Source organism: Xiphophorus couchianus, chromosome 18 (assembly GCF_001444195.1).
Source record: "Xiphophorus couchianus chromosome 18, X_couchianus-1.0, whole genome shotgun sequence".
Lineage (NCBI taxonomy): Eukaryota > Metazoa > Chordata > Actinopteri > Cyprinodontiformes > Poeciliidae > Xiphophorus > Xiphophorus couchianus.
The window spans coordinates 29,578,040-29,592,992 of record NC_040245.1 but is presented as its reverse complement, the minus strand read 5'-3'; the positions used below and the strand labels follow the sequence as shown (position 1 = coordinate 29,592,992).

At 38.3% G+C, this 14,953-nt stretch overlaps 1 protein-coding gene across 3 annotated transcripts; it reads right to left on the bottom strand.

The window, feature by feature from the left end:
• Positions 1–7,596: 7,596 nt before the first annotated feature.
• Positions 7,597–12,867, bottom strand: atf5b (activating transcription factor 5b). 3 transcript variants are annotated; one of them, XM_027998849.1, is made up of 4 exons: positions 12,610–12,867; positions 11,768–11,989; positions 10,226–11,414; positions 7,597–9,729 (listed from the first exon to the last, which is right to left on the bottom strand). In XM_027998849.1, the coding sequence occupies exons 2-4, from the start codon at positions 11,904–11,906 to the stop codon at positions 9,543–9,545; spliced, it is 1,515 nt and encodes a 504-aa protein (XP_027854650.1). In that variant the 5' UTR covers positions 11,907–11,989; positions 12,610–12,867; the 3' UTR covers positions 7,597–9,542. The 3 variants fall into 3 exon arrangements, with proteins under 3 accessions (XP_027854650.1, XP_027854652.1, XP_027854651.1); XM_027998851.1 differs by lacking the exons at positions 11,768–11,989; positions 12,610–12,867 and adding an exon at positions 11,686–11,755; XM_027998850.1 differs by lacking the exons at positions 11,768–11,989; positions 12,610–12,867 and adding an exon at positions 11,620–11,704.
• Between the last annotated feature and the right edge of the window lie 2,086 nt (positions 12,868–14,953).

The following is a 14,953-nucleotide window of genomic DNA, read 5'->3' as shown; positions in this document are numbered from 1 at the left end:
TGTTTATACTATTAAACAGATTAGTTTATGGGCTATTCTTTCTGATCTGTGGCGCCATGTTGTATCATCACATGATTGTGTTTTATAAATGTAAAGAAAATTGCATATTATATTGGGAATATTGTACATCAGTAAGGGTTGTTATGGATTATGGATACTTTTCTTTGAATAAATGACTTTTTGAATATCTCTAATACAAAATATGTAAAGAATTTTGTATTTGTAATCCTAGTTTCTAATTACAGCTACTTTTTTTGTTGTTTTAAATGTATTCTGGAATTTTGCTGTGTTTTTCCACTGGCAAACGGGGAGCAACTGGGTGCATGTTAAGGAAGGTAACGTTTAAAATAATGTTGGTAAGAGGTAATGCCAACAATGTCTGGGGGCGTCGTCATGTTGAAATTCATGCTTCTTATCTGGAACGCTTTAACCTCAAGTCTGATGTCAAACCTGTCAAGACACGTCATAAATTACTGAGGAGTTAGTTACTAATACCACAGTTTTATCTCAGGCTTTACCAGGATGACAGATCAAAGTTTGGAGCTGGCTTCTTTTCTTTTCTCCATTAGTCCATTAAGTTCAAGATTGCAATCGTTAAATTTGCATAGCTTTTATTATAAGGACTGTATTTACCTTTATCCATCAACATAAGCTAGCGCTAACTTTGGCTAAATTCTAATCCAGTAACAGATGTTCAGATGCTTTGAACCAGGCTTTTCTCTCCATAATTATGAGCAGCCCACATAAAGCTGGTGATTATACCTGAGAAGGTTCCTATAGGGAATAAAAATCCAGAACACAATAAAAATGAAGCCATCTGTTTCTAGCAGCTCCTGCCTCCATATTCATTTGTTATGCACAAAACTTGTGAATTGTTTTGTAAAACTTATTGTTAATGTAAACGTATCCCACAGTCTTCTGCAAACGTAATTATTTTCATCCTGAAATTCAATTAAAAAAATGTATTTAACTAATTTACAGTCTGTAATGTTTTAATTACACACATAATATGATTATTGAAGTGGATACCTGCTGCTGTTTGTATTTGCACCAATCAAGCACATTTACCTCTGACAGGTCAATAACTGATTATTGACTCATTATGGCGTCGCATGAATGAGATATATTAGGAACAAGAGAACAGTCCTCAAAGTTGATGTGTTAGGATAAGCATAAGAGTCTCAACACAAGAATAGTAGTCTCAGTGAGTTTAAGTACAGCTGACATGGTCCTACTGAACTGTGTCGTCTGACTGGGCCAGATTATCTACACTGTAAAAAATATCCATATATTTAACGGTGTTAAACAGTAAAATTGTGACAGAAAAAACTGCAAAGTAGAAAATAATTTAAGAATGTTGATTTGACATGTATTCGCTGTAAATAAGTTAATATTTTAAAACAGTAATTTGTACATTGTTTCTAAAAAAATAACAAAAAAAACCTTAATACTACCGTAAAGCACTCTTTCAGTGTTTTCTTCAATGGAAAAATTTCATAATATGATTTCAGAAATATTTTTCACAATATACATTTTTTTAGTCACGAAACTGAAAGCACTTTACACAGAATCCATTCCCGATTCACTCTTTTCAGGTCTTTATCAGCTTCCTTTTGTTTTGTGATTTTTATTATAGCATATTTTACCACTCTTTTGGATGTATTTTGTTTATACAGAACACAATGTGTAGCTTTTTAATATACATTCTGTTAAGCTCATAATTGCATGAGCTTTGCAATTCAAAGTCAACAACTTGTCAGGACTACAGCTAGCTGCCTAGACTGTTGATTAAAATATATCTTATAATCCCAAAAGCATTAAAATAATAATTTGATGTTTTTTCTATTAATTCATACTTAAATAATATTTTGTATGTGTTTTTAAACAATAAAACGGAATGATTTTAACGGTATTTCATTTAAAACAATCTCCCCCTTGAAGTCTGAAGCGTCGTTTCACATTAAGGCGCCTGAATTCAAATGGGCCAATCAGCGCGCTGCGTCAGGCTCCAAAGCAGATAACGTCATACAGCTCCACATAAGTTTCACTTTGGACAGGCAATCTTTACCAAGTTGTTTTTATTTGCTGGTACCTAACCTCAAGCACACCTGGTCTTCAGTTACTTCGGTAAGAAAATAATCAAATAATCTAATCTAAATCTGAAGGTGGCCCGGATTTTTCTGCCTTTTTTGATGCCAGGCTAGCTTTAAGTTAGCTAACCTCACGGCCAGGGGCGGATCTAGAAAAATATGGGCGTGGCTGTCCCGCTGTCCTCTTCAGCTGAACCTGGTGGTGTCCAGCCGCCATGAAAAGGCTCTGTCATGGTTAGGATTAGGGCTGAAATAAAATTTTGATTAACTATTTCCTGCTTGTCTAAACATAGAACAAATATTGGGAATTACTACTACTCAGATTTTTGAATGTACTCAAGTTTTCTTTGTCAGATATTGAAATTTATGATGATCTGAAACATTGAAGAGTGACTAAAAAAAAAAAAAAAGCAAAAAGGAGAAGAATTCTACAAGTACACAAATACTTTTCTCATCACTAAATGCATAATAGATTGAAAATATACTGTAGTCATTTTGTTTGTTAGAGAACGGCTCAGCTCGGCTCAGTATTAGCTGGTCTAATACTTTAAGTGCCTTTGGATCCACACAGACTTTCTACATCTCATATCTTGACTTGATAGTATTTGCCAACTTGGCCTTGTACAAGTTCTCTAAATCTATCCTGTCTTTTTACCTACTAGTCTGATCCCACAGAACATATGCTACATTAGAAGTGGAAGCTAAAATGATTAAAATCTCCGTTTTTTTCCTATCATAACAACCTGGTATGTGTGGGATCCGTGCATCTGCAGTTCAACAGAACTCTATTTCATTGATTTTTACACTGCAGCAGGGATTCGCTTTGCTCAGGTTTGACTAGCATGCTCTTTAAAACTTGATGATCATTGTTAGAGGCCAAACCTCACCACCAGCTTTCCTGTGAATTATCAGTTAATCTAGCAAAGTGTGATATGAACAATTAGTAAAACACTGTTTGCATAAACCACTGACATTTTTCATGATTAGGGTCATTTAACAATAGAAATGTTTTTCTGACATTCAGTTATCACCGCTCACTAACAGATCTTAACCTTAACAAACCATCAGTTTGTGTTTTCAATTGTAGATAAAATATTAACTACTCATAGTCTCTCTACAGAATCCCAATTAAAACTTTTATATATTATTGTGCACATTTAATATTTTTTGTCATTTAAATTATTTACAATATTACAGTTGTGTCTATTTTATTTTTTTGGTAACACTTTATTTGACGGGTTGTGAATAAGAATGTCATAACACCGTCATAAACATGACATAACACCTGTTATGAACATGAGTAAGTCTTCATGAATATTTATGACTGTTGTCATAAAGTGTCATTCGGTAAATCATGACACTTTTAATACCAAGTTGACATTATTCAAAATGTTAAACTTTAGCTTTAATAACATAAAGCTACATAATTTTTTTAAAGTTTAATCAGTAATACTTTTATAACACATTTATGTCAGATCACGATTTCTTGGTTAATGTCAAGTTGTCATAACAAAGACATTTTGAATAATGTCAACTTGGTATTAAAAGTGTCATGATTTACCAAATGACACTTTATGGCAACAGTCATAAATATTCATGAAGACTTACTCATGTTCATAACAGGTGTTATGTCATGTTTATGACGGTGTTATGACAGTGTTATTCACAACCTGCCAAATAAAGTGTTACCATTTTAAAAAAAATAAATTTTATATCCCTTACATATTGTATTTACTAATATTTAACCGTTAGGATGGAATATCCTGTGAACAAACAAGCTATTTCCATTTGGGATCAGTAAAGTATATTCTATTGTATTTATGGAAAGACTGGGACAAGATAATGTCCCAATCTTTAATTAATTAAAGATAATTAATAAATTAATTAATCCTCTTGTGACAAGATAACATCCAGATCACAAGAATTTATGCTTTTGTTTCAGGAGTTTTCCTTATTATTTTCATCATTAAAACTGATGTGCAATAAATAAGTGCTTATGCCCACTCCCCCCCCCCTTTTTTTAAAGTCATTTTTAACTTACTGTGGAAGTTGTTTGTTATTATTGTGTACTTTTAATGTTGCAATCACAGAGTAAAGGAAGAGATGACAACTTTATGCCCCACTCTGTCTGACAGAATATTAATAAGAGGAAGAATGGAACAAGGTCACACTGTGAGAAGGTCGCAGAATCTGTGAAGAGGTAAACATTTCAGGCTGAACATTAAATTCTGATAATAATAATAATAATAATAATAATAATAATAATAATCATTATTATTATTATTATTAATATTATTGCAGTAGAAAATGTGGAGCATGTTAAACCAAAGTCAAAAGTCAAACCACAGATTTACCCTCTTTTTCTGTCCTCCCCCCCTCTGCACTTGTCTGCAACTGTATCCAGACCTTTATTTAAAATTTAAAGCCCTCTCGCTATCCACACACACACACACACACACACACGCACACACACACACACACACACACACACACACACACACACACACACACACACACACACACACACACACACACACACACGCCTTGAACAGAGCTCCAGGCCATTTTTCACAGTGAGCTACATCTCCTCACACTCTTCCAGTCTGGATGTGCTCCCTCTACCCCACCTCCCACCATCCTCCTCCCTTTCAGCTTCCCTCTTGCATCATATCCCTCCTCTCCCACATGCTTCTCCCTCACCGGCTCCAATATGTTCCTGTGTTGCCTTCATCTTCTTTCTTTAACGCACATGTCTCCATATGACCACTGCCTTGCTGAGCATGGAAATTCCCATATGGAAAAGCTGATGCAACAATGGCATGATGCCTATGTTCATGATTCTCCACTGAAGACCTGCTGATGTTATTGGTCAGTAACTGGTGCAGATTCTTCTTCTTCTTCTATGGAACCTAAACTGACTTGGAACTAAAGTTCTGCAAAAGGTCGCTGCAAATCCTTTGACCAAACAAAATGTGTGAAGAATATTGGAATGTAGAGTCCCTGACAAAAGTTATGATAGCATTTCAGCTGTTTTGCATTTTGTCACAACTTTTTTTTGTATTTCATGTAAATTTTATGCAACAGACACAAAGTAGCACATGATGTAGTGTAACACATGTCCTAGTATCATGTGGAAAGAAAAGATATTTGCTTTTAAAGGGGCCGTATGATGTGTTTTCCAGATACATGGAGCCATTTTACGTTACTTTCGGTTGTTAGAAAAATGCTAGACATATCCAACAACACCTAAAAGAAATTTTACTTTGTATTTTAATGCCTTCAAATTGTGCCTCTGTCTCTTTAAGAAGCTTCTGCTCTTACTGGCTCTGCTTCAGGAAGTCATCTCAACAACCTGTCTCCATTAAGCCTTTAACATTTTTACCCACGTTTGACTGAGAAGCCGTTTGCATGATGAACTCAGCAGATGCACAGTTCCACCAGGTGGCTGCTGCCGCTAGTCTGTAGGAGAAGAGTGAGGGAGTTGCTGCTCTGTGAGGTGGAGGCTCTGCTTGGGGACTGCAGCTCTGAGGAGGAGCTCAGTGGGAGCAGGGGTTGCCACGGGAGATTAAAGAATTTCTTAAACATGCATGAAAGGATCAAAGCAACACTCAAAAAAGTTGATTTTACATAATAATGTCCCTCTAATATTTGAGGAATGGATTTGGACTGAGCTTTGACCTAAATTCTTCCACTGCAGCTCTGGCTGCATATTCATGGTGGATGGAAAATGAGAACCTTCCAGTCTCAAGTCTTTTTCTTCTAATAATAATAATAATGATACATTTTCTTTGTATAGCGCTTTGACTCCTGTAAAGACTCTTTACAGGAGTCCGGTCATATCCACTGATCCATAGGAGGATCAGTGGGCTGTCAGTGTGTGTCAGGCAGGTGTAGCTCCAGCTGCAGGTCATCATACACAAAAACAAAAGAAAATCATAGGACATCAGATACATCGCTGCTCCAAACTATTTGGGTTGGAATAATTCATAAAGGACTGCCAAGTTGAATAATAATAAAAAAAACATTTCCTCTTCAATCAATATTTGATTTTCTCCTGTTTTAAATGGCCCAAAATATCTTTCATGACAGCTAAGTGGGAGGAATCGTTCTCTGTGCCGTCAAAGTCACAAAACGGATCGTGTTGTCCTGCGTTCATTCCTCAGCCAAACCTGAGTGGTTTGATGTGTTTCTTCAAAATTTTGGAAAGGATCTGAAAAATAGTATTCCAATATTTTATAATATACGGACAATTCCAAAACATATATGCTGGTCAGGCCGGTCCTGGGGTGAATCTGTGACATGGGGATCAACAGAGGGAGACATCTTTGCTAACTACAGTTTAGGTAAATGTAATCTGTAATCTGTGTAGAACCCTGAATTACAAAACAGCAAGACTAATACGAACATGGAAGTAGATTGAACATATTTTCAGGCTTTACTTCGTTGGCACTCTGCAATAATCACTCCTAGATCTTCCTGCCAAACCTTTTTCAGATGGTTTCCTGACGCCGCTGTCTTACCAAACTGGGGCTTCAGAAGAAAACCTGAGGCGTGAGGCTCTTTTTAAAGCTCAGAGTGACACCTAGTGGTGGTGATGTGTGTTCACGTTGAAGCAACACATAAAATATTCTACTCTTGATTCGAAGATGTTCTCACTATCTGATTTTGTTTTTGTTCTTTTTTGCAGGGATTCTACACTTTTATTGTCTGGGTGTTCTATACTTTTCCAGACTCAAATTTCAAGGTTTTTTTCTACTCTTTTAAAAAAAGATACATAATCTGTTTGTAAAAGTAAGACATATAAGAACTTCAGAATTCTTGAATTATCCATTTAAAATTAACTTTGGGTTATCTCACTCTGGTGATCTAAAATCAATTTCTTTTTCAAGGTATGTTTTTCAGTCTTTATGTTTTGAAAAAAAAAAAAGCATGATTAAATCCAGAAATCTAAAATTGAGAAATATATTTTTTTCAACTAAATTTAGATTAATTAATATTAAAATAGACCAATTTTCAACTAGTCTAACAAAAAATAAAAAATAAATTATGGTTAAATGTTTCAGCCAACAGAAAAATATGTTACCTAAAAATTAAAGAATTGTTTTTGCTTTCAAAATTCAGATTCTGTCTTTTTGGTGACAGAATAAGAAACCGTTTGGGAAATCAAACATTTTTCAGTACTAAGGTTTTTTTTTTTCTATTTTTATCGAAACCTGGAGAAAATGACCAATGGAGATTCCAGACTGCAGAGAAACCCTGTTTTTATGGATGTGTCCTGTACATTGAGAATTTTCCTTGTATTTGTGTCAGATAAAAAAAAGAAGAAAAGTTAAACTTAAATAAAAATTATTTTAGTGAGCAATGATCAATTTCTGCCTGTAAGCACATCATAAACCATAACCTCTGGCACATATTTATACAATATGTATAAATAAATATGCTTTACCTTTCTGTTCTGATCCACCACTAACACAGACACAAAAATAACCACAAACTCACATGTTTTATCTGTTCACTTTTATTTTTAATTTATTTACACACATCATTACGATGTTCGCCAGTGGTAATGAGACTCTAAGCTTCAACATGAGAATCCATTTGGTCTTCATTTCCATGTCATATCTTACACAAACAGAAACAAATCAATGTTGAGTTATAATGAAGCCTTATGAATCTTTGTCAGGTTTTTTTTTTTTCTCCCCCCCAAACAAACAGAAGCGATGTGCTTTAATGACATTCTCTGTCAGCCCAGCTCGCTCTCATTCTCACACTTCACTTTGCGTCTCTCTCCGTCTCCGGCAAGTATTGTGCGATATTGCCTCATTCACTTGAAAGGCCTACAACTGCTAGGGGAGATACCAAGAGATTTCACACACACCCATCTTCACACACACGCACACACACCCCTGCAAACAACCTCTTCAAGCTGTAGCAGATAAGATAGGCAACTACTGTTGTCTGTTGACAGCTGCAGCTTGATACGATTCCACTCGGCCCCATGGGGAAACCATCGTGATGAATGAACAAAGCGGGTAAATGTCTTTTTTGTTGGGGGTTAGCCGTGCTTTCTCACCCCCCCAATTGAGTTGTTAGGACAAAGTGATTTAATATCAGATCAGAATTCTTAAGGAAAACAGTTTTATTAAGCAAAGCTGTCAATCAAAGCCTGTGTTTCATTATGATTTTGCTTTTTGTGATACTACTCGACGTGTGCAACCCTAATCCCAAACCCTACCCCTAAACCCTACCTGGTCACTGCAGCCAGCTGACGTAAGCATTCTGAGGGCTGCAAGACAAACGTCTGATAAGCACCATGCAGCCGAAACAAAAACAGTCCAAAGGCAGAGATGAGTGACAACACATAACTGGTTTATTTGGCTGTAATCTACCTGATGAATAAGAAATTTCCTGACATTGACATCCAATAATAAAAAAGGACCTGAATCTTAAGATACATCAAATTGAGCCGATTGACAACAAAATTCCCAGGAAGTCGACAACAATCATCGTTGCCTCGGTAGGTGATTGTGTGTCCGCGAAATAAAGTCAAGGGGCAGATAGAGAGGGGTAAAGAAAAGGGGGCTAAAAAGCGGGGTAAATGTATTACTCTCCGTCCAGGAAACCAAAAACCTGAGCGGGAATTGCACCAATCGAGACAAGATGAGAGAAAAGTCGTGGGCTGATTGGACGGAGAACTGATGCGAAGTGAAGATCTTGAAGCCATGCAGTTAACATAATATTGCCTTCAAATAACACTCGCTCATGCGTTTCCAAAATCAAACATGCATCGGGTATCTCAGTGAAGAAGGACGGGGGGACAGGTGGAAGTACTCAACAGTTTAGCAATACAAATTCTCTAAATGTCTGCAGTAGTGAATATTCATTAAGCATGTTACGCACTTTCGCCAGCAATCCCCTTTATTCATTTGATTGTTTTAACCAAACGATAAGTTATCAGGTAAAAATAAAATTATAAAATAAAATATATATATTTAGTATGAGTCTGCCTTGATGCTGCCGATGTGTGTCACGAAAAAAAACGACAAGCAAATTTCAAATCACTACCACGAATCCAGAGAGCGATGACGATCCATCGGCGCGTCGTCACAAGGCTGTGAGTTCAGTTCGGATCACAGTGGTCACGGACAAGTTCGGCATCTCCTCACGAAGCCACCTCACTAAGGCTTCTCACAGTTCACTCACCCACTTCCACACTTCTCTTTTTCTCTCTTTCAGGACAAAGTTTCTTTCTGTTCCGTCTCTCTTTTTTGTTTTTCTGGATATGAACTATCAGGATCATGCAACTACCCTTTCAATCGTGCTGAGACAAAAACCAGTTGGTGCTCTTGGCGTGATTGTTCTCTCTGTGCTGGCTGGGAGGAACGGTGGTTGAGGTGAGCGGAGGGTGAGGTTGGGGTAGTGGAGAATGGAGGGTATTTGAGGGGGGCATCTTCAGGCACTACCATCCTGTTTGAGCCGCTGACTGCGAGCTTTGTACACCTCGATCAGTAAATCTTTGACGTACTGGATTTCTCGCTCCACTGACTCCGCCTTGTCACGTAGCTCCCGGTTCTGTCCCTCGAGGCCGTGCAGCTCCTCCTCCAGAGAGTCCAGCTCCGCCCTCTTACGCAGCCTGTACCTGTAACAGGGACAGAGGGGTGAGTGGGGGAGGATTAGGTTGCATGTACTGATTTTTGCTGCCTTGCAAATTTAGTCATGAGTCAATGTCCCTTCACTATCCTAAGTTTTCATCTACAGTTCTGAGTTCAGCCCAAACAGCCTGACAGAATTAGCTAGGTGGGGCAGAATTTGGCAGCCAGTGAGGGGCTTTCCGATCCCCTCCTACGCTCCACAGGAACAGCTAAAACACTGTAGTCTATGTAACAATTAAGTCATCCTGGAAAAAATTTAATCGTCTTTGCCCGATAGAGGGGACTATGATCACACACTAGCCCTGGCTCTGGGTGTACCCATCTCTCACCCCGACAAATTGTAGGGAATGGACAGATGCTCACTCATGCTCATCAGTTCATCCCATCTCTTAAACCAAGTTTATCACTTTGTCTTGATTCAACCGTTCTCCAAGGTTGGAGCATGCTTTCTAAGGAAACAATAGAGCGAAGGGTGTTGCTTACCTGTGAGCAGCGGTTTTGTTCTGGTCTCTCTTCTTTTGCTTCCTCTCTCCATTGTTGGTCTCCAGGGAACCTGCTCCCATCACCAGGGCTGGCTTCATAGAACAGGGCTCGTCCTTTAACCTCTGGGTGGGGCGATGTATGGGGGCACCCAGCAGTGGCCCCTCGCCTTCCCCTCTAGACAGACATTCGTAGCTTTGGTCCGCAAGGCATTCTGGATAGAGGTAGTGGCTGTGTTGGGGCTCCACAGCCTGTGCCTGAGCCGGCTGGTCTAGGTCTCCTATAAAGCTATGGTACGGATCCGTGCTGGCCATGGACTGATGGAAATAGCTGTCACCGGCCACCATTGTCTCTTGGGGAAGACTTCCAGAGAGTCCGCCATCCTTGCTGCAGTGCAAGACCTCAAGCCCTGCGCTGTCGTAACTTACATTGACCTTCACGTTGTGCATCAGCTGTCCTTCTCGCTTGTGGTGGCCATCGTACGAGCCACCCAAGCAGAAACCTCTGGCAATCTCTTCACTGCAAAACATTCCTTCGGAAAAACAGTAACTTTCCTCCTCCTTCAACGATAAAGCACATTCTCTCACCTTCTTCACGCTCCCGATGCTGTTCTTGCTCACGGTCTTCAGTGTGGAGTAGTGGTTCACGGAAAACTCCGTGCTCCCTGAGTAACATCCCCTGGAGCCCCATGTTTCCAGACCCACTTCGTCGCCGACTTTCACCGACTCGCCCAGGATCCTGCGCCCGTTGTTGTGGTGGTAGCGGTGGTGGTAGCTGTACGGGGCGGGCCGTGCAATTTTGGTTCTGCTGATGGGACCGCCACAGAAGCTGGCCAGGTCCAGTTCCCCTGTTGCCAAGGTAACTACCACAGGGCTGGTTTCTGATTGGCTGGTCCCGTATGAGCCATAGGGTAACTGATAATAAGACTGGGAGCCCATGGCTTGGGAAACCTTGTCACATTTTGAGGATTTCTCCAACTTATTTGTGGTGGATGTGGACTCGGAGCGGAAGTAGTCCTCCAGCTGAGCCAGCTCCTCCTGCAGTAGGGAGGTCATAACCTCCAGATCCGAGGGCACCTTGACATCTTGTTCTAACGGCGAGGGTGGAAGAGATGAGCTCGGAGAAGACTCGGTCGTTGACACAAATGAAGACAAATCAACTTTCTCTGTCATCCAATCAGAGAGACCATCACCTAGAAAAATGTGATATAAAATCATAAGAATGTGTTAAAAATTTTTTTTAAAGAAATCCATTTTGTTGCAATTGTTTGAATAAAATATGCACAATAAAAATGACAAAAACAGAAAAAAAAATATCAAAAGAAGCGAGCATCAATTTGAAAAGGCTTAAATCAAAAGCAAGCAACACATCCGATAAGATCCAAGCGAACAACTAACCGATCATCTGAAAATGATTGAACAGCATCGTCTGCATTCGATAAAAATCCACTTAGCAGTACTCACTGTACGACATTAGCCCCCGTGCTGCACTGCGGCTCCGACCTCGGGATGTGGAAAAATAAAAAACCGTCTTGGCAAAACTCACCAATTAAGCGCTGCCTCTCCGCTAGCTCCGCCCCCGACCTAAGCCGTGATTGGCTATGGTTAGCCTGTGGGAGAGGGGGAGAGCCGAGCTCGCCTGTGGAAATGGGGGGAATTTTCTTGCGAAGGATCGATGCCGCCATCGTGCCGACTGCTTCGATCGTGTTGTCCAAAAGCACAAACCATGCGCTGGCTGGAGGCGAGAGTTGTGGAATTAACTGTAGACCTGTGAAAAATTTTAAGAAAGCTGTTAAAACCAACAATATTTAATTGCATATCAATTCATAATAACGCAAGACAAAAAAAGAGTCCATTTAAAAATGGCTAAACATGTTTGTTTTTTTTAAGTTTAAATAATTTCATATAAATTCTCTTAAATTGAATCTGTTGTTTACCTGTAATTTTACAGTGTAAAGGGCGTATTGGATTTATGGCATTTACTACAAAATCATTACTTGAGCAAAATCTCTACACAAATTTTTTTTAGATTTTTAATAAAATACCCTTAAACAAATAACAAAAGTAAAGCCAAACTGTTTTAGTTTTAGTTTGGGGATAACAGGTTTGTAGAACAAAAATATTTAGAATTTAAAGTTTACTAGTAAACCAAAGTGAAACATGTCCCTGGGGGTTTTTTATAAACTGAAAAAAATTTTCTTTTTTAATTAAAAAAAATTCTGCTAGTCACTATAAATAGAAAAATCAATTAAAGTAGCGTTTCAAGTTAATAACTACACTAACCAATCAGTAAAACAAAGTGTTCGAATGCCTAAAAGTAAGTGTTAACTAACTAACAGCTGTTGTTTCCCTGCTAACTTTCCTCTGCCCCTCCAAAGCAGTACTCACCCCATACTTGCTCTGTTGTTTTGTAGGAGCAAAGCAGTCGAAGCTTAACGTCGCAGAAGGAGGACGCCGTTCAAAGAGCCATTATTTCGCTTTTGGAACTCAGGGACTCTTCATGGAGCGCTAGAACCACGAACAGACTTGCAGACAGAAAGTTTTTAAATCCGCTACTTCTCCAACTCCTAATGCCCAGACCTGATCACCTAGCTGGAGATCAATCCGCAGTTTCCAGACTTCTCGCGGTCGTTACGTCATGAAGCCGGGGACTTTCCCATTATCCAGAGACCTCGGGCTGTTTGCGTCAACGGCACGAGCCCGTCCGACAGGTGCTGCTCCAATTTAAGTCAATACCATGGTGTTACTTTTACTTTCTTTTCAAGAAATGTAATACTTTCCCACCGGAAAAAATAGTTTCGCTTTTCTAAAGCTATTTATCTTTACTTTTAGAAGATTTAAAAGTTGTTAAAGAAGCCTAAATGGATGTGTGTAGTTCGTAAAATAAGAAAGCTAATAACCGTCTGTAAAGCCCCTCAGTTACCTATTTAATTCACTTTCTCATCACGCGAGAATCAAACTATTTAATTAAAAACAAAACAAAAAAAACCCCAAACAGACAGCTTGGATGAATAATGAACATGTCGAACAGATGGAACACCCGGCACTAGTTTCGGGTGCGCTGCAGCGGAAGGACATCGTGTTGCAGTTCGGAGTAGTAACTTTAGTTGCAGTCCTGTTGCATCAGATCCGCAAGGGATTCGCTGAACGCTGTAACATTGTGGCCCCATCATTGGTTTATCAGGGGGAACTTTTCTATTCCTATTGGCCCTGCCATCACTTATTCTCTGATTGGTAATCATTAGGCATTAACACCAACCTGGGACCTGAGACCAGAGCCTGGCGGACTGTGGGTCAGAAATAGTGGCGCGTGGGGGGAAAGGAGGAAAAACTCACCTGCATCTGGAATTATACATAATCAGCAAATGCTATTTTTTCCCCCTCAATTAGTTTTTAGTATTTGGCGTAACATGTGTGGATATATTTTGGACTTATAGGAATTTGAACTTTTTAAGGAAAAAGTAACAATCACTTTACTAAACATTTGTAAAGGAATTCAGATCTTTTCTTTTACAGATCTTTAATCCTAGTTATTTTCTGCCTTAGTTTTTATGTTTTGGGGTTTTTTTTTCCTCAAAGAAAACAGAAGTGGGCATTGATTTTAATGTTTGAAATACCAAATTATATGCCATTTAAATATATTTTTAAAATTATTCATTTGTTTATTTTGATATATAGTATCAGTCATTATCACACTACTACTACTACTACTACTACTACTAGTAATAATAATAATAATAATAATAATAATAACAACAACAACAACAACAATAATAATAATAATAATAATAAAGGAAGTAAATAAATTACAAGAAATGGAAGAAATTTTAAAATTTACATGAATTAAAAATAATAACCTGGATCTGCTTTATCAACTGTCATAAGTTAGTTAAAGTCGAAAAAATGACGCTTTTATTCATTTCTTTGATCTACGATAGAATTTGAACACAGAGGCAAGTTTGTGTATATGTATTTTTTATGGCACACTATTTATTAGATGAAAACGAGCTGATAATGAAGGGTTGTTTTGGTCAATGATGTCTTTTCCCATAAATGTTCTTACAGTGTGAGAGCTAGATGCAGAGAGAGAGAGAGACCCAGCACAAAGGCCTCCATGAAGACCGCCTCTGAAAATGTCTTCAACTTTTAACAGGAGTCACACAAATGTATCTTTAAGAATATGATTGAAAAGAATTTTATGATTGTGTGGTAAACAAGTGTACAGGGCTTCAACTGGTCTTTATTCTTTTTAAGATTTAGACCATTTTGAAATGTCACAGAAAAGGTGTTGAGTAGCAAGCAGCTACATGCTAATAATAAAAAAAATATTGTTGTAGACAGTAGCTTCAAATAACTTCTGATGGCTTTAGTTAGTTAGATTAATCAATAATAAACCGAACAAAAAACAGTTGGAAACAGTCAATAGCCTAGAGAGAATGAAACACCTCAAAATGCTGGTAAAGCAAGCAAAAAAAAAAAAACACAACATAAACTACCAGTGCTTAGTTTTAAAACAATTTGCAACATTAAGAGCATTTAAGTAAGAATTAGACAACAATTAGACAAATGATTTCAAATCTTTCCAGACATCTAAACATCCACACAGAACAATTTTAGCCAATCGTGACGATTTAATAGAGTCCCTGTAGATTCTAGACAATTGGCCTTAACTCCTAAAAACTGTAAGAGGATGAAGATCTAAAGTTTGTTGAGTTTAATAAAAATAGATATG

Excerpts from the sequence above, each read along its gene's own strand:
- atf5b (XM_027998849.1), bottom strand. The coding sequence starts at position 11,906 with ATGGCGGCATCGATCCTTCGCAAGAAAATTCCCCCCATTTCCACAGGC. Across the intron at positions 11,415-11,767 it reads GGAGAGGCAGCGCTTAATTG|GTGATGGTCTCTCTGATTGG; the intron begins GTGAGTTTTGCC and ends ACATTTTTCTAG. Across the intron at positions 9,730-10,225 it reads AACAAAACCGCTGCTCACAG|GTACAGGCTGCGTAAGAGGG; the intron begins GTAAGCAACACC and ends TCCCTGTTACAG.